Below are 19,036 nucleotides of genomic sequence, written 5' to 3'. Positions count from 1 at the left end.
GAGGCAGGCAGAGAAGAGAGAGAGAGAGAGGAAGGGAAGCAGGCTCCCTGCTGAGCAGAGAGCCTGATGCAGGGCTGGATCCCAGGACCCTGGGATCATGACCTGAGCTGAAGGCAGAGGCTTTAACCCACTGAGCCACCCAGGCGCCCCTGGACATGCCTATTATTATACCTGCCTCTGTGTGTGTGTGTGTGTGTGTGTGTGTGTGTGTGTATACGCGTGCACTAATTTTTGCCGTTTTCCCTCACCCTGCCTTTTGGTGTGTTTTTATTATGCTTTGGGTGTGTCTCGTAAATAACATGTAGCTGGATTTTGATAGTTTCTCCAGTCTAATAATCTCATTCTTCTATTTATTTAATTTTTAAAAATATTTTATTTGACAGAGAGATAGCACAAGTAGGCAGAGCAGCAGGCAGAGGGAGAGGGAGAAGCAGGCTCCCCACAGGGAGCCCAGTGTGGAGCTTGATCCCAGAACCCTGGGATCATGACTGGAGCCAAAATCAAGTGAGACACGTAACCAGTGGAGCCACCTAGTGCTCCTAGATGTCCCCCTTTTTAAGGACAGTAATCATGTTGGGTTAGGACCTACCCGAATGATTTCATTTTTTTTTTTTAAGATTTTATTTATTTATTTGACGGAGAGAGATCACAAGTAGGCAGAGAGGCAGGCAGAGAGAGAGAGAGGGAAGCAGGCTCCCCGCTGAGCAGAGAGCCCGATGCGGGACTCGATCCCAGCACCCCGAGATCATGACCCGAGCCAAAGGCAGCGGCTCAACCCACTGAGCCACCCAGGTGCCCCGCGAATGATTTCATTCAACTTGATTATCTTTGTATTATAAAGATCCTGTCTCCAAATACGATCATATTCTGAAGGGTGGGGATTAGCTGAAGGTTAGGACTCTCAAACATCTTTTTTGAGGAGGTGCTAATTCAACCTATACCTTTAAAATAGATGAAGACAGCCTATAGAGGGGGACCTTCACACTTTTGGGACTTAAAAAGCTTTGACCCCACATCCGTCTGTACTTTTTGGGACACAATATACTACGCTAGTGGACTGTGCCTCTTGTTTTTGCCCCCCTCAGGCTTTAGGACAGTGGAGGGTCTTATATGTAAGTAGCCTGGGCCTTGCCAGCCACAGTTGATATTGGGTATGGTCCTATGACTAAATGTGTGTGCTCTTCCTTTTCTTGCCTGATTTCTTCCCTTCTGGTCCTCCTGTCTTGAAATGGTATGGCGAGCACCACCCAGCTCATCTTGAGGCTGACTGCACCTGGATGGGACAGCTCAGAAAATTGGAGCTGGACTTTGGTGTGATGTGTTGGTGGAGAATTTTGGAATCAAGGACTGCTTACTGAGGGGCAGGGTGGCTTCTCTGGCTCAGTAGCATGTTGCCCCCCCACCAAGCCTGCTGCTATGACGTGTAGTTTGTGTCCTCTCCCTGTTTAATTATTGAAGCTCTAATTACCAGTGTGATGGTATTTGGAGGTAGGGCCTTTGAAAGGTAATTATGGTTACATTAGGTCGTAAGGGTGGACCCCTATGATGGGATTAATGACCCTATAAAAAGAAGGAGAGGCACCGATCTCTCTGTTCAAGTGCATGTATCAGGGAAAGGCCCGTGAGTACATAATGCCCATGAGTACATAATGAGAAGATAGCCATCTACAAACCAGGAAGGGCCCTCACCAGTCACCGAATCTGCTGACACCCTGGTCTAGGAATTTCCAGCCTCCAGAACTCCGACAAATAAGTGTTTGTTGTTAGGTCACCCAGACTATGGTATTTTGTCATAGCAGTCCAAGGTGACCGAGACCCCAGTGGAGCAGTTCCCATTCTTCTGTCTCTCCTTCACCTTGTGATCTTCAGATCAAGCTAGGGAATCTTGTCTAGGGAGAAGGGAGCCTTTTGTATTGATAGCTCACCCACGTGGTTCATGGGATGTGTGCGTGCACTGTTGTGTTTAGTGAAATGTGGGTGAGGCCCTGTGTTTGGAGGTACATGGTGTGTGTGCAGTATTGCGTTTGTGTCATTTACTCTTTAAACAAGTAAGTTTTGAGTGAATTATGTCTGGGTTCTGAGCTCTCGCCGCTTCCACTTCATGAAAGCCACCCTTGTCAAGATCACCAGAGTCAGTTCTTAGTCCTCATCCTACTACACCTGTGGGCTGCGCATGACATAGCTCATCATAGGGTCTCAGTCAGTATGTCCTTCTAGACCAGCACCCTCCAAGGTTTTCTGCTGTTTCAGTGCTTGTCCTTAGACTGCTTGACTGGTTGCCTCTCATTTGCTAGACCTCTTCATATTGAAATCCTCCCAAGGCTCAGTCCGTGGAGTCTCACTCCCTTATGATCTTATCCAGTAACATGTTTTGGAGCAGGCTGCTGTCTCTCAAATTGAGATCTGCAGACTGGACCTTTTCATTGAACTGCTGCTCATTCTCCACTTGCCCACTTAACATTGCTACTTGAAAACCATCTGCGTGCATGCATGAATGCACAAACGTACACACACTCAGTCAAAACTAACTATTAACACTCAACCTGCCCCTATTTTTTCTTTTTGCATCTCAGTTAATACTCAGGCCAAAAATTTTAAAGTTGACTTTTAATTCCTTATATCCCACATCCAATCCTTGGGCAAATATTTTTAGATCTTCCTTCAAAATGCAAAGAATCTTAACCTCTCACCGCCTTCAGCATAGCTCAAGCCATTAACCCCTCTCGTTAGGAAGACCACAATTGGCTGATACTTGGTCTCAGCTTCTGCCTTTCTGACCCTACAGTCTCTTCTCAACACACCAGCCAGAATGATCCTATTAAAATTAAAGTCGAGGTATCAGCCCTCTCCAAACCCTCACCATGGCCTCAGAGTAAAAGGAGGAATGTTGGAATGTTGGAATTATCAGGCTAGGAATTTTTAAAAACTGGAATTATCAGGCCAGGAATTTTTAAAAACTGTGATTAGTATCCTCAGGGCTTTAATGGAAAAAGTTAGAAAACATGCAAAACACAGATGGATAATGTTAAAGAGAGAGATGGTAATTCTAAAGAAGAATCAAAAGAAATGCTAGGGGTGAGAAGAACCAAAACAAACAAACAAACAAACAAAAAAACAAATGAATCCCTTTTATGGCCTCATAAACTGACTGGACAGGGCTGAGGAAAGAATCTCTGAGCTTGAGAATATGACAGAATATCTAAAACTGGAAAGCAAGGAGAAAAAAAGACTGAAAAAATCACAACAGAATATCCAAAAACTGGCACAACCATAAAAGGCGTAATACACGTGTAATGGGAATGCCAGAGGAGCAGAAAGAAAGAAAGGAACAGATGAAATATTGGAAGTAATAATGACTGAGACTTTACTCCAATTAATGTTAGACATCAAGCCACAGATGAAGCTCAGGAAATATGAAACAGGATAAATGTCAAAAGAATGATTCCCAGGAGGAACATCTGGGTGGCTTAGGCAGTTAAGCATCTGCCTTCACCTCAGGTCATGATCCTGGGGTCCTGAGATGAAGCCCTGCATTGGGCTCCTTGCTTGGTGAGGAGCCTGCTTTTCCCTCTCCCTCTGCGTCTCCCCCCAACTCATGCATATGCATGTGCGCACCATGCACTTGCTCTCTCGCAAATAAAATCTTAAAAAATGACACTTAGGAATATCATCTTCAAACTTTAGGAAGTCAAAGATAAAAAGTCTTAAAAGAAGCCACAGATAAAAACACTTTGCCTATACAGGAACAGAGGTAAGAATTATATCTGATTTCTTCTCAGAACCCATGCAAGGAAGAAGATGGAAGTGAAACATTTAAAGTATTGGGAAAAAACCCCACCAACCTAGAATTCTGTATCCTATGAAATTACCTCCAAAAGAGAAGAAATGAAGACTTTCTCAGACAAACCAAAACTGAGGGAATTTGTTGCTAGTAGATCTGCCTTGCAAGAAACTAAAAAAAATTGTTCATAGAGAAAGAAAATTATATATTCAGAAACTTTGATCTACATAAAGAAAGGAAGAGCATCAGAGAATGAATATGTGATGGTAAAATGAAGACTTGTTTTTCTTAATCTATTAGCTGTTAGATAAAAAATAACACATTTACACATAGAGACACATATATAAAAAGGATATACTATGTATAAATGAAATGAATGTCTCTTTATGTCCGCAGTGGTACAAGGGATAAGAGGGGAATTAGGAATATTTTTTTATTTATAAGGTACTCCTACTACCTATGAAGTGGTATAATTTTCTTTGAAAGGGAACTTGGATTAGTTGTAAATGTATGTTGCCACCAAAAATAGTTTAGGGGAGCCTGAGTGACTCAGTTGGTTGGACATCTGCCTTTGGCTGGGGTCGTGATCCCAGAGTCCTAGGATTGAGCCCTGCGAAGGGTTCTCAGGATGCTCAGTGGAGAGTCTGCTTCTCTTCCCTCTCCCCCTAATCATGCTTTCTCTTTTTCTCTCTCATTCTCTCAAATAAAATCCTTAAAAAGATAAACAGTTTAAAAGGAAGTAGAATTGATATGCTAAGGAAAATGTGAGAATAGAATCCTATAAAATGATTTAAAACACAAATGGCAAAAAAAAAAAAAAAAAGGAAAACAACAGTAAGAACAAGATAAGGGCAACAAGTAGTTGTAAAAATATGGTAGATATTAATCCAACTACAGATATACCTTGTTTTATTGTATTTTACCAATACTACACTTTCTACAAATTCAAAATTTGTGGCTACCATGTGTCAAGTCTTTTGGTGCCATTTTTTTCCAACAGCATTTTTTCTCTTTATGTCTCTGTCACATTTTGGTAATTCTTACAGTATTCCAAACTTTTAAATTATTGTTAGAGTGATGTGTGATTGTTGATTATGACTTACTGAAAGCTCAGATGATGGTTAGCATTTTTAGCAATAAAATTTTTTTTTAATTAAGGCATATACATTGTGTTTTAGGCATACCGCTATTGCATGGTTAACAGAGTACAGCTTAGTGTAAACATAACTTTTATATGCAATGGGAAGCCAAAATTCATTTGTATTGCTTAATTGTGACATTTGCTTTATTGCAGTAGTGTGGAATGAAACCCACAGTGTCTCTGAGGTATGCCTGTATTGCATATCAGTAATCACTTTAAACATCAATGGTCTTAAGTGCATCAGTCAAGAGAGAGAGATTGTCAGAGTGGATAGAAAAGTAAGACCCAAGTACATGTTGTCTATAGGAAACTCACTTTAAATATAAAAATTCACATAGATTAAAAGTAAAGGGATGGAGAAAGGTATTCCATGCTGCCATTAATCAAAGGCAGTAGGTGTACCTATGTTAATTTCACACAGTTTAAACTTCAGAGCTAAGAAAGTAAACAAGGATCAAGAGGGGTATTACATAATGACAAAAGGGTCAATTCTCCAAGAAGATGTAGCAGTCCTTAAAGTGTATGTGCCTAACAACATATAGGCAGAATATGTGAGTCAAAAACTGATAGAACTGCAAGGAGAGATTGATGAATACACTACACATTATTCTCAAGGTCACATTGGAACATTCTCTATGATAGTCCACATTCTGGGCTATAAGACATGCTGTGACAGTTTTAAAAGAATAGAAATCATATAATGTCTGCTCTCAGACCGCAGTGGAATTAAAATAGAAACCATAAACCAGAAAGAGCTGGAAAATCTCCCAAATACTTGGAGATTAAACATACCTCTAAAAAAGATTTTGGTTTTTTGTTTGTTTGAGAGAGAGAGAGAGAGCAAGCATCAGTGGTGGGGAGAGACAGAGGGAGAGGGAGAAGCAGACTCCTCACTGAGCAGGGAGCCTGACATGGAGCTTGATCCCAGGATCCGGGATCATGACCTGAGCCAAAGACAGACACTTAACTAACTGAGCCACCCAAGATGCCTCAGTTTAGAGTAGAAATCTGTGAAACTAAAGGTGGGAAATCAATAAAATGAAAAGCCTGATTCTTTGAAATGGTTAGTAAAATCTGTAAGCCCTAGCCAGACTAAGAAAAAAGAAGACACAATATTATCAGAAATGAAAGAGGTGACATCATTACAGGTCTCACAGACGGGGCTTGACTAGGAGTAAGGCATCTTAAAAGGTAATTGCCAGAGAAAGGTAAATTAGGCTCATACAGATCACATTAAAATGAACATGTGTGGGGCACCTGGGTAGCTCAGTGGGTTAAAGCCTCTAACTTCAGCTCAGGTCATGGTCCCAGGGTCCTGGGATAGAGCCCTGCATCGGGCTCCCTGCTCAGCAGAGAGCCTGCTTCCTCCTCTCTCTCTCTCTGCCTGCCTCTGTGCCTACTTGTAATCTGTCTGTCAAACAAATAACTAAAATTTTTAAAAAAGTTAACTAAACTCAGGAAGTTGTAAGATTATTAAAAAAAAAATGAACATGTGTTTTGTTTTTACTTATATAGGGAACCAGGCACATGTTATAAACAGTTCAGATGAAGTAAAAAAGCTCATATTTATGTGATGAAAGGAATTGAATTGCAAATCTGGGCAAACTGATTTTTCTAGAGGGAAGAGAAGTCCATGGGAACTACCAGACAAACAGTTTGCATGTGTGCCTGTCACCCACAGTTTACAGAAAGCTGTACAATAGGTCAAGACAAGGAAGGCTAGAATCTGATAACCTGAAAGGTTGTGCTGGACGGATACAATGCAGTGTTTTTCTGAAACACTATTTTTCTTCTGAAGACTTTCAGATAAATCAAGTACACTAAAATTTCATTAACTTGAGCTCATATAAATTGGTGAGCCAATGTGACTCAGGAAAAGTCGGAATTAGGGAACTTTCCTAAGAAAATATTGTAGGAGATGCTAGCTCTGTTTTTGTTTACAGCTTTGCTCTGATTTAGTCACTGGATAGATATCCTGTGATCAGCCTTTCTTATGCAACAGAGAGAACCTAGCCCGGTAGGGTATGCTGCTTCCCTGCCAGTCTGTGGATCTGAGAAGTGACCTATCATCGCCTTGTACTCTGGCTTGGGGGCCAGAGGCCAAACCAAGCCTTGAGTCCTGGCCAAGGCTCTGCAGCACCTGCTGCCCTGGCCTGTGACCTTCCTTGGGGGAAGCCTGTCCACCTTGCTGCCTCTTCTGCATCAGGAGTACTGAGGCTGTGTCTTTGATAATCCTGTCCTTCCTCTTCCCAGGCATTTTAGAGACATGCTTGGAAAAAGACCACTCTTGGGAGACATGAGGGAAATGGGCTGTCAGTGAGACAACAAGATGAAGAGACTTGAATGTGAGTAAAGCCACAGAGGACAATGAAGTTAAGAGTATGGAAGCAAAACAGGGCATGAAAGAGCAGAGTATCTGTTGGAACTACGTTTCTTCTGGACAGAAGTTACGAAGGCAAAGTTTTCATTGACATAGTTAAATGGGAGTAGTGAAAACAATGTACTGGATTTTAAATAAGAGCAAATCTTAAACAAAACAAAACAAAACGAATCTATGTAATTAGCAGATCATCCTTTAAGATTGTGCATCCTACTTTTGCATTGCAATAGCCTTTCTTTGGAAGTATTAATGAAAATATACTTGACCAAATAAGGTACTTATAAGGAAGTCTGTTATCTTCTCTCCCATCCTCCTTTTTCATTTTTCTGTTTGGTGAAATACAAAAAAAAGCCCTGTGATTTTATCATGGGATGAGAAAGAACTGAGAGGCCCACTAGCAGTTTTTCCCTCTTTTGCTTTGATCATATCAGTTAACTGCTGACATTAGCTGTAGTGAGGAAGAAAAATAGCCGTGGGTCTACTTAAGGAGCAAGCTGGGACCTAGATAAACTGTTCCAGTACAATGATTCTGGATAAATGCTGCTTTGTGTGCTGAGAGAGTGTTCTACAGGATGAGTGGTCACATTGACTAACACCCTTGTGAAGATTGTTGTGTTTGCTGGGTACCTGGGTGGCTCAGCTGGTTGGGCATCAGACTCTTGATTTTGGCTCAGGTCATGATCTCACGGTCATGGAATAGAGCCCTACATAGGGCTCTGTGCTTAGCAGGGAGTGATTCTCTCTTGAGATTCTCTCTCTCTCCCTCTCCTTCTGCGCCTCCCCCAACCACGCTCTCCTAATAAATAAATAAATATCTCCAAAAAAAAAAAAAAAAGACTTGTGTTTGCATATCTGTTTTCACTTCTGGTTGAATATAAAGTGGACATTTGGGTGATATCTTTTTAGCACTTAAACAACAAAATGACTTTATGTTGTTTGAGGAACTCTCTTTTTTTTCCCAAAACTTTTTGTTGTTATAAATGTATTTAACCATTTTTAAGTGCACAGTGGTATTAAGTAAATTTTTACTGTTGTGCAAACATCACCATCATTCACCTCCAAAACTCTTTTCATCTTCCCCAACTGAAACTCTATCCCAATTAATAAACCGCCCCCCATCTCTCCTCTCTCCAGTCCCAGGCAGCCACCATTCTGCTTCTCTCTCTTATGATTTGACTCCTAATACCTCATATAAGTGGAATCTTAACAGTGTGGGACTTTTCAATGACTGGCTTATTTCACTTAGCATAATGTCCTGACTTTAAGAGGCAAATGAACTAAGTTTATTTGGCTTAGTCTCAGCCTCTGCTATTCGTGGAGCTCTTCTGACTAACTAAAGTTGTTCTAAACTGAAGGAAGAGGTGTCCCCTTTTTGATTCTACAAAGTAACTCAGAGTGGATCCTATCAAGGGTATCACACCCAGTATGTATGCTTTATTTTAAGTAATCGTAAATTACAACCATTTTGGAGAACAGGTGAATGGTATCCATTAATGTTGAAAAAAAAACACACCCAGGTCAAGAACTCTTTTAAACATTTACTCTCCAGAAATGGTGGTAAAGGAGACATTTGCAAGAATGTTTGCTATAACACATGTCTAATATTGGAAACCAAAACCATTAAATGACCATCAGTATGAAGTAGACAAATAGAATATTTATATAGTAGATTACTATATAGTATTAAAACAAATTTATCCATTCACTCATTCACCAAATAGTTATTGAGTGTTTTACACCAGCTGCTCATCTAGCTATCAGGTTTACAGCTGTGAATAACACAGATAAACCCCTCTCTTCAAGGAGTTTCTAATCTCGTGGGGAGACAGGTCCTCAACAGGATCCGTTAAATAGATTGTATGGTGGACAGTGATAAGGGCCAAGAAGAGAGAATAAAGCAGAAAAGGGGGTACTAAGGGTTAGGCATGGGGTAGGACATGAAAGCTTGTGGGGTGACCAGGAGCAAAGACCTGAGGAAATGAGGGATCTAGCTTTGCTGAGGAGGAGTGTTTTGGGCCATGAAACATGAGGCTGAGGGTGGGGAAGAGAGAGGAACAGAAGAGAGCCTGGCTGGAATAGTGAACAATCTGCGTCAAAATGGACTGAGCTGTGTGGAAAAAATCGAATTGTACGCAGTAGCACACCTTTTTTTTTTTAAGATTTTATTTATTTATTTGAGAGCGAGCACAAGTCAGGTGAAGGGTAGAGGGAGGAGCAAACTCCCCTCTGAGCAGGGAGCCTGATGTGGTGCTCATGACTCAGGACTCCGGGATCGTGACCTGAGCCAAAGGCAGACTCTTAACCAACTGAGCCCACCACGTGCCCCAGTAGCACACCATTCTTACTAACAGCTTCTAGAGTAGGGGTTCTTAACGTGAATAAAAATACATATGATTGTGAAAGAAGTCAACTATATTGAAACAGGTTTGTGTTATGAAAGTGCTTGGTTCTCAGAGCACTAGGTAGCAAGGCAGTAAATACACAGGCAAGTTAAGTGTCATCCTTTAAAGAGCCATCAGTGTGAAGGCCATCATGGCTCGTTTGAATGGGGCTTTGGGCCAGCTGTGGGCTGGCCTTTGACTAACCCCCCTGCTTCTATGTATCCATCAGTTGTAGGGAGTCACAGAGAGTAAAATACATAGCTGGACCATTGATGTGAGAACATAGGACCTGGCTATTTGGGGTCTGAACAATTAACTACCAGGCACAAAGCTGCCTAGCAGTTGCTTGGCTCCATCACCTCAACACTTCTAGACAGTCTGACAGCTGGTCTGGCACCTCTGTGATCATTTCAAGGGAGTGTGAACATAAATATTTTAAGTTCTCTCTAGCAGCTATAATGTGAGAGGGAAATCTGAATGCTCTTGGTGATGAAGTCAAAGATACTACTGATATTTTAATGCTCTTGCCTACACTTACGGCTGAAAGACATGATGAATTTTGGTTAGAAGTTAGTTAAGCCAAAGGTGATTTTTTTTCTGTCCAAATTCCAGGATTCCCTGATACCTGCCCGTGAATGCCAGGTTAAGAATCTTGCTCTAAAGCAGTATATTTTTCAAGGCTACACACACATACACACACACACACACTTATAAAGGCACTAAATTTATGATTGTGATTGTTTCTGGTGGGTCTAGGAGTAGGGGTGGTGTATAATATGTTACAGAAATAGAGAATATGTTATAAAATTAATTATGGTATTCGTAGCAGAAAACCAACCCCCAAACCCCTTAATATCCAGCAGAATTTGTAGACCAGATTCCAGTTCTTTCTATGCATTTACCTTGGTGGTCCTGTTAATTGATAGAAAAACAGCTGTTATGACAAAGGTAATGTCCTCGCTTGGCCAGTGTGATTATCTGGGCTCAAATCCCAGCTTAATTTCTAAATGTGTTTATGCCAAATAATTTACTTTATAAATGTTTGTGTACTTTTAAAAAAGGCTTTGTTTACACCATTTTGCTTCTTAATAGCAGTAATGGTTAAGCAGATTCCTGGTGCAGACCCACACTTCTCACTAGTTGCATGATGTTGGGCAAGTGATTTTACCTCTTTGCTTTGGTCCCTTATCTGAGAAAAGGGAATAGTGGTAGTATTTTTATCATGGGGGAAGGATGAGTCAATGAGTCAATATATACGAAGCTCCCAGAAACCACTTCCCAAATGTGGCTTTCCTCTTGATTTTTCTATTCTTTCCGATAGCCCTGGAGCCTTTCTGTTACTGGCCAAAACTATAATGTTTTCTCTTGGACAAAATTTAATAAAATTTCAACTCCTCAGAATGCTTAAAATTGAAGGTTCTAACTTCTCTTGAGTTTTGTTCAAAGGGCCTTTTTAAAAAAGATCTTTCTAGGGGCACCTGGGTGGCTCAGTTGGTTAAGTGTCTGCCTTTGGCTCAGGTCATGATCCTGGAGTCCTGGGATCAAGCCCGGTGTTAGGCTCCCTGCTCAGTGGGAAGGCTGCTTCTCCCTCTCCCATACCCCTGCTTGTGTTCCCTTTCTCTCTCTCTCTCTCTGAGATAAATAAATAAATAAATAAAATCTTTAAAAAAATATCTTTCTAAACTATTACCTTTTGAAAATTCTATTTTACTTCATTAAACATTTTCTTTTCTTTGAGTATAGTTGACTCACAATATCACATTAGTTTCAGGTGTACAATATAGTGATTCAGTATTTCTCTACTGTATGCCATGCTTACTGCAGTGCAGCCTCCATCTGCTCAAATATCACCTAATAGCTTTTTCCGCCATTCTCTTCTCGCTTCTAGATTTTCCCGAGGCTCATTCCCTCACCCCCATCAGGTCTCTGTTCAAGTGTGACCCTCTTGGGAGGCTTTCTCTAATCTCACCTTATCCCTAATAGCACCCTTCATCTTTGCCATGCTTGATTTTGTTGCATATCATTTAGTACTGTATGATTGGCTAATTTTTTTTTACACTTATCATTACCTGCTCTTAAAAAAAAAAAACAAACACCAAAAAACACAACTCTCTCTCACTAGAATGGAGGGGAGCAATGTTGTCCTTTTTACCATTATATTTTTGGTCCTTTGCAGGCATTTGCTCCTTAGTAGGGATGCAACCATGTGTGATATGTTGTGTTAGGTCCAACTCACAAATTTGGAAGCTTAGGCTTCGCAGAGTCAGTTATAGAAGATCAGGGTCACATGGTTTATAAATCATAAAGCCAGTGACTGCTTTGCTGGGGATTTTTATACTTGTCAAGCTGCCTTCTAGGTAAGACAAATTATTATAAGCTTGTATTTTCACCCACCATAGGGACCAAACTACTCAAACGGAATACATTAGTGGAAATAGTTGTTATAGTTGGATATTTCTGATCATTTAAAAAAATACTTTTTTTTCCCCCAAATTCAGGAGGATATGGCAAAAAAAGTGGTCGTAGTAAAAAATGGAGGGAAATGCTGAAGCTGCCCCCTGTCAGCCAGTGCAGCGAGCTTAGACATTTCATTGGTGAGTAAGCGGTGCCAGCCTGGAGATCATGCCTGGCATTGTACCATTTGTTAGATGTTATTCTTTTAAGGAGTAATATGTACTCATTGTTCTATATGGAACAAAAGAGTAATATAGTAAATGTTTCTCTGCCCTTGACCCCACTAATCATCTAGAAGTAAACATACAATTTTCTAGTTTCATCCATGCTGTAGTCTGAATCAATATTTAATTCCTTTTTTTCTTGGCAAACAACATTTCACCATATGCATCTATCACTTATTTATCCATTCGTCAGTAGATCGATGAGTTGTTTAAATTTTTTTGTCTATTATGAATAATGCTGCTAGAAACATTCCTGTACACGTGTTTTCTTTGTGGTAGGGTATACATAAAAATTACCATTTTAACCATTTTTAAAAGATTTTATTTATGAGAGAAAGAGAGAATGAGAGTGTGCACATGTGGTGGGGAGGGGCAAAGGGAGAGGGAGATAAGCAGTCACCCCAAAGAGCATGGAGCCCACGTGGGGCTTGATCTCATGACCCTGTGATCATGGCCTGAGTTGAAACCAAGAGTCAGTTGCTTGACCAACTGTGCCACCCAGGCTGTTCCTCATTTTAACCATTTTCAAATACAAAGTTCAGTGGCATTGATTTGGATATTGTATATATGCAGTACACTTTGTGTATCCATTCATCTGTCGAATGGGTTGTTTCTACCATTTGTCTATTGTGAGTAATGGGGCTAGGAACATTGCACAAATGTTTGAGTCCCTGCTTTCATTTCTTTTGTGTATATACCCAGAATTGGAATTGCTGGATAATATGATAATTCTATGTTAACTTTGTATGGCACTGATAAACTGTTTTCCAGTATGGCTATACCATTTTATGTTCCCACAAACACTGTATGAGGGTTCCAGTTTCCTCCTCAGAGAGGACATGACTTTTTATTTTCCATTTTGTTTTTATTATAGCAATCTGAGTGGGTGTGAATTGGTTTCTCATTGTGGGTTTTTCTTTTCTTTTTTTCTTTAATTAATTTTTTTAAGTTTTATTTATTTAGGTAATCTTTACACCCTGCATGGGGCCTGAACTCACAGCCCTGAGATCAAGAGTCATTTGATCTCTGACTGAGCCAGCCAAACACTCATATCTCATTGTGTTTTGATCTGTATTTCCCAATGACTAATGATACTGAATATCTTTTCATGTATTTATTGGCCATTTGTATATCTTCTTTGGAGAAATATCTGTTCAAATCCTTGTTCATTTTTTAAAGTAGGCTCTGTGCCCAGTGTGGAGCCCAATGTGGAGCTTGAACTCATGACCCTGAGATCAAGAGTCAGATGCTAGCTTAACTGACTAAGATGTCTAGGCACCACCTTTGCCCATTTTTTAATTGGATTGTTTGCCTTGTCTTTGTTGAAATGTAAATGTTCTTTATATATTCTAGTTACTAGACTCTTATCAGACAGTTGCTTTTCAAATATTTTCTCCCATTCTGTGTTTTCTTTTGCTTTCTTGATGATTTCTTTTAGGAACACAAGTTTTTATTTTGATGAAGTCCAGTTGATCTATTTTTTTCTTTTTTTGCTGTGCTTTTGGTGTCATATCTAAAAAACCACTAGTTAATCCAAAATCACAAAGATTTACACCTATACTTTCTTCTGAGAGTTTTATAGTTTTAGCTCTCACATTTAGATGTTTGATCCAGGTGGAGTTAATTTTTGTATATGGCGTGAGGTAGGGATTCAGTTTCATTCTCTTGCATTGGATATCCAGTTCCAGAACCGTTCATTGAAATGACTATTTTTTCACCATTGAACTCTCTTCGTGCCTTTATAAAAAGTCCCCTGACTGTAAAGGTGAGGGTTTATTTGTAGACACTTGTGAGAAAACATGTGTTTCTATCTAGGGCCTACCCAGGTAATCCAGGAGAGTCTGCCATCTCGAGATTCTTGACTTCATCATATTTGCAAAGACTCTTTTTAATTTTATTTATTTATTTATTTGACAGAGAGATCACAAATAGGCAGAGAGAGAGAGAGAGAGAGAGAAAAGCAGGCTCCCCAAGAGCAGAGAGCCTGATGATATGGGGCTCAATCCCAGGACCCTGAGATCATGACCTCAGCCACAGGCAGAGGCTTAACCCACTGAGCCACCTAGGTGTCCCAACAAAGGCTCTTTTTTAAAAGTAAGGTCATATTTATAGGGATTAGGACCTGGTACATTGGGAGGGCCATTATTCAGCCTGCTACAGATGGTAACTCTAGGCTTTACTTTTTGAGGAACTGGCAAGTTGTTTTCCAAAGTAGCTGCATATTTTACATTCCCACCAGAAATATATGAGAGTTCCAGGTTCTCCACATCCTTGCCGACACTTATTTTCATTATAGCCATCCTTGTGAGTGTGATTGGCACTTCACCTATGACTAATGATGTCAAACACCTTTTTTATTTGTTATTGGCTGCACTTCTTTGAGCCAACTGATATTTGATCCATAGTGTTAATAGTATTTTCTGCATATAGCACCAAGTGATTAGAATGGAGGTTGCTTCCATTATTTGACATTTGCATTGTAGTTAAGATATAAAATTTACTTTGGGACTATTTATGCTATTGAACATATTCATAGGGTTATAGAAACATTTTCATGTCTATTTGCATATTAATTACCTCAGTATGTTTCTTATTCTTTGGGGGTAAGTTTTAGTGCATAGAATGAAGTAAATTTTATTAAATGTCCCATTAGTTAACTTTTTCCCCCAGTTCATGCTCTTTTTAAAATTAGTTTATTTGCATTGAGATATGTAATTTACATTTAACGTTGTATAAGTTTAAGGTGTACAGCACCCTCAGTTAAGTTTTAAATGTCATCGTTTATTTGTTTCTGTGTACCTAGCACTGGGTATGGCCCTACCAATACAGTGGCTAAGAAACAGATGTGACCTTTGCCCTCTTGGCAGAGATAGTTATAAAATAAAGAATTGCAGAAATAAACTTCATTACAAACTGCAGGAAGCCCTTTGAAGGAAAAGGTGCAGACCTGGGTAAGTACAGGATCCCAAAGTGGGACAGAGCATGATAATTTCCAGGGATATGAAAAAGGCCAGTCTTCCTGGAGTGGAAACAAAGAAGGGACAGTGGCACTGCATGAGAGGAAGGGAGGGAGGCAGGGCTTGTGGGCCTGGTAAGGGCATTTGTCTTAGTGGAAAGTCGATCTGTCAGATTTCCATCAGAGGGATGATGTAAGTGGACGCACGTTTTTGAAGGGCATCTGGGGTTTCAGCGTGAGGACTGATTGAGAGTGCAGAGAGGGGAGCGGGAAGGCCAAAGGAGATGTTGTTGCTACTGCTGGCGGGAGTGATGGAAGCTTAGTGTCAGCTGGAGGCCATGGAGCCTGATGACTATGAGAGATCTCTAAGAAGTGGGATCTGGCTGATTTATGTAGAAGTAGGAAGGACGGGGTCCTAAGGATGACTCCCAGGTCTGATCACCCACCGAGATCAGGTTCACAGGGTGAGGGGCTATGTTGGATACAATCTGTGCATTCATGTTTAGAGATCAGAGGAGTCTGGGCTATATGTGCAATCTGGGAGATATCCGTGTCCCCTGGTGTCTCGGCATCACATGACTGGGAGTGGATAAGCTCTTCCTAGAGACAAGAGGACGGGGAAAGAGCCCTCACATCCCCGTGTGGCTCAGGTGAAGCACACCAAGGAGGAGCAGGCAGATGGGTCTGTATGCAGTCTGGGAAGTGGAGGGGTCAAGAGACCAGCAGACTAGGATGGATCCAGGCAGGTAGGTATGCAGCAGAAAGGTTGTGCAGCCTCTGGTTTTGTTCCCAAGGTCAGAGTCTTTGTTTCCATCTCTAGTGCTCAGCCACAGTTTTGTTGAATGAATGAAGGAATGAATAAATTGGTGACCTCAGCTGGAGTTATGTCAGGCAGATGTACAAGCAGACTTCCCCCTAATGAAAGAACGTTCCCACTCAGCTACCCTCTACTTCGTAAGCAGATCTTTATTTTACTAGTTTACATGTACATTTGATCTAGTCTGGTAGTAAGAATATTTTGGGTTTTTCTGATTTTTATCCTCTAATTGTCCTAAATTTGTGGATGCTAGAAAATCCATGAGCTATAAAACTCTGAGTCAGTGTCCTTTCTAAAGGAGAATCACTTTGAAAACAAGAGAGAAAGCTTCTGGTAAATGGCTCATTCTTGTCTTGGAATTTGGTGCATTTAGAAACAGCAGTCTCTTGACTAGCTGGTCCCCCTTCCAACTCGGCCCATCAGGAGAGTGCCTCTCAGGAATGGACTTGGACTCTGGTGAACTGTGCATTCCAGGCCCGGACGGCCTCTGTGCTCCTTCTCCCTGTCCACTGTGGCAGGGCTCCAGCCTCCCCGTGGCCCAAATTCCCTGTGGGGCAGGGCCTCTCTCTCTCTCCCCCCATTCTGCTCACTCATGGCTGTAACAGTAGATGGTTCACTGGGTAGTCTCTGAGGAGTCAAAAGAAGAAGCTGGGTCTTCTGGTTCCTTCAGGACCAGGGCCTCTGATGGGAAGACAGAAGGAGGCTGTCTGCTGCTTCTGAGATGTATTTTGTGACACATTTTTCTGGTTTATAGTATTTAATTTTAGTAATATAAGAAATCTACTGCATAGAAAAGTGAAATCATTAATAGAATTGTGAGGCAGATAAGGTAAAAAAGCAAGAGATTTGGAGTTTTTGTGATTATTTAAATGTCAGATTTTTATTTTATTTTATTTTTTAAATTTTATTTATTTATTTGACAGAGAGAGAGATCACAAGAAGGCAGAGCAGCAGGAGGAGAGAGAGGGAAGCAGGCTCCCTGCTGAGCAGAGAGCCCGACATGGGGCTGGATCCCAGGATCCTGAGATCCTGACCTGAGCCGAAGGCAGAGACTTAACCCACTGGGCTATCTAGTTGCCCCTAAATGTCAGATTTTTAAAGACTGATTCAGAGAAACATTTTTAAAATTCCCTGATTATACTACTTCGTATAGGTCCCATGATGTTGCTGTCATTGCTCTAAGATTCTGTTAATGTCATCAGTGTGAAAATTTGAAGTTGCTATAGGATGGAGAAGATTGTATGTATCATGAAATATTTTGAAATAATTAAAGGACTTTACTGAGTAAATTATCACCTCTATTCCCACCACCCAAATATAAGTGGAAGATTTTGGAATTAAGGTGTTTTTGAACCATGCACCATTTTTGTTCTTGTACCTGAGCCAATCTAAAAAAATCGGACTGGGTAACATGAGAGGTTTTCTTGTGAGGTGCCTGTATCAGTGCTGTGTCCAGTCTGAATGTCCCCGTTGTCTTCCCACCACACCACAGGACCGTCTTGTTCTTAAGGTCAAACTACTGTTGATTGGGCCTTCTCAGCCAGGTGGTGCACTGAGGCCCTTCATTTCCTTCACTGATCTGGCGCTGTGGCACAGAGCAGCGGTTGCATTTTCCAGAGGAGTGTGGGGTGTGTGCCATTTGACCTGGTCTTGTCTCAGACCTCCTCATGCTCTGTGATTTTGCCTTGCTTCCTTCTGGAAAAACCTAAGGGGCTCTTAACCTGTGTTTGTTTTTAAAGCTCTTTCAGAAAATGTGGCTTACATCATGTGATCATTTACTCAAGAGATTTTACAGTTATGACAGAAATTTACATAGTATCTGAGCTTTAGCATATAGACTTAAAGATTTATTTATTTATTTATTTGACAGACAGATCACAAGTAGGCAGAGAGGCAGGCAGAGAGAGAGGGGAAGGGAAGCAGGCTCCCTGCTGAGCAGGCAGAAGCTTTAACCCACTGAGCCACCCAGGCGCCTCAGGATATAGACTTAAAATGCACAAATAATCTTACATTCTTCCTGCCTGCAGGAAGACTTGTAAATTAAGACTTGTAGCTTCCTTTACAAGTAAGGGCTCAGATTTAGCTGTTAAGAGTTCTGGATGAAATTAAGGGTGATCAAGAAATAAATCTGGAAAGCTTGAATGGAACCCATCTCTAATAAGCAAATATTTTTTAGTATCTGAGGATGATATAAATATAAAATGCAAAACAAACTAAAATATACCCACAGCTACCCCCACTCCACATACCCTAAATAAACTTAAACTTTGGACATTTGGTTTGCCAAATTAGCCAGGTTAATTTGGAGTACACTGTTTTCTCCCTGGCCAGGCTGTTCCCTCCTGACCCCCTGCTGTGGCATCCTACCCCAGATCTCTTGGGCTGTGGAGCAATTCCTCAACCTAGGTATCTCAAAGATGTCTCCCACCCCATTTATGTAACTCTGGCCACCTGCTTTGCAGCCCCTTCCTCTGCTCACGGGGCACAACCGGCCTCTCTTCCTGTTTCTCTACCAGCGAATGATCTCGATTTCCCCAGTGCTGCCTGCACCATGCAGATATTGGTGCCCACTATATGAACCAGAGTCTGGGACTGTTTTGCTCACAGGTTCTCATCTCCATGAAGGGTACTGCCTTCTACCTGTCCATCAGCTTCCTCATTGTCCCCTCAGTAAAGGATGGGTTCCTTGAGAGTAGGGCTCCTGTGGTTCCTGTCATCATGTCCTCACTGTTAAGGGGGAGACTTGACAGAAGTTGAATGAGTTGCCTTCTGAAATTCTTTTGTTACCAGAGAATTGGCTTCTCTCTTCCCACTCTGCTGCCTTTGTTCCTGTCCGGCTCCCCTTACTGATGGTTGGTCCCATTGCCCCACTTTGCCTCCGCTGCCCTGGGACCTAAGTAGC

General features: G+C 41.1%; 1 protein-coding gene across 1 annotated transcript in view; it reads left to right on the top strand.

Annotated features, from left to right (window-relative positions):
* The window catches only part of GRK4 (G protein-coupled receptor kinase 4), a 97,038-nt gene that overhangs the window by 11,388 nt on the left and 66,614 nt on the right, over positions 1–19,036 (top strand). Inside the window, exon 2 of the mRNA XM_044267888.1 lies at positions 12,182–12,277. Within this exon, the coding sequence (XP_044123823.1) occupies positions 12,226–12,277 (52 nt within the window). The 5' untranslated portion in view covers positions 12,182–12,225. The remainder of the gene's footprint in view (positions 1–12,181; positions 12,278–19,036) is intronic.

Source organism: Neovison vison, chromosome 11 (genome assembly GCF_020171115.1).
Source record: "Neovison vison isolate M4711 chromosome 11, ASM_NN_V1, whole genome shotgun sequence".
NCBI classification, from domain to species: Eukaryota; Metazoa; Chordata; class Mammalia; order Carnivora; family Mustelidae; genus Neogale; species Neogale vison.
The sequence above is the reverse complement of the archived record's forward strand: the minus strand, read 5'-3'. Positions and strand labels throughout refer to the sequence as shown.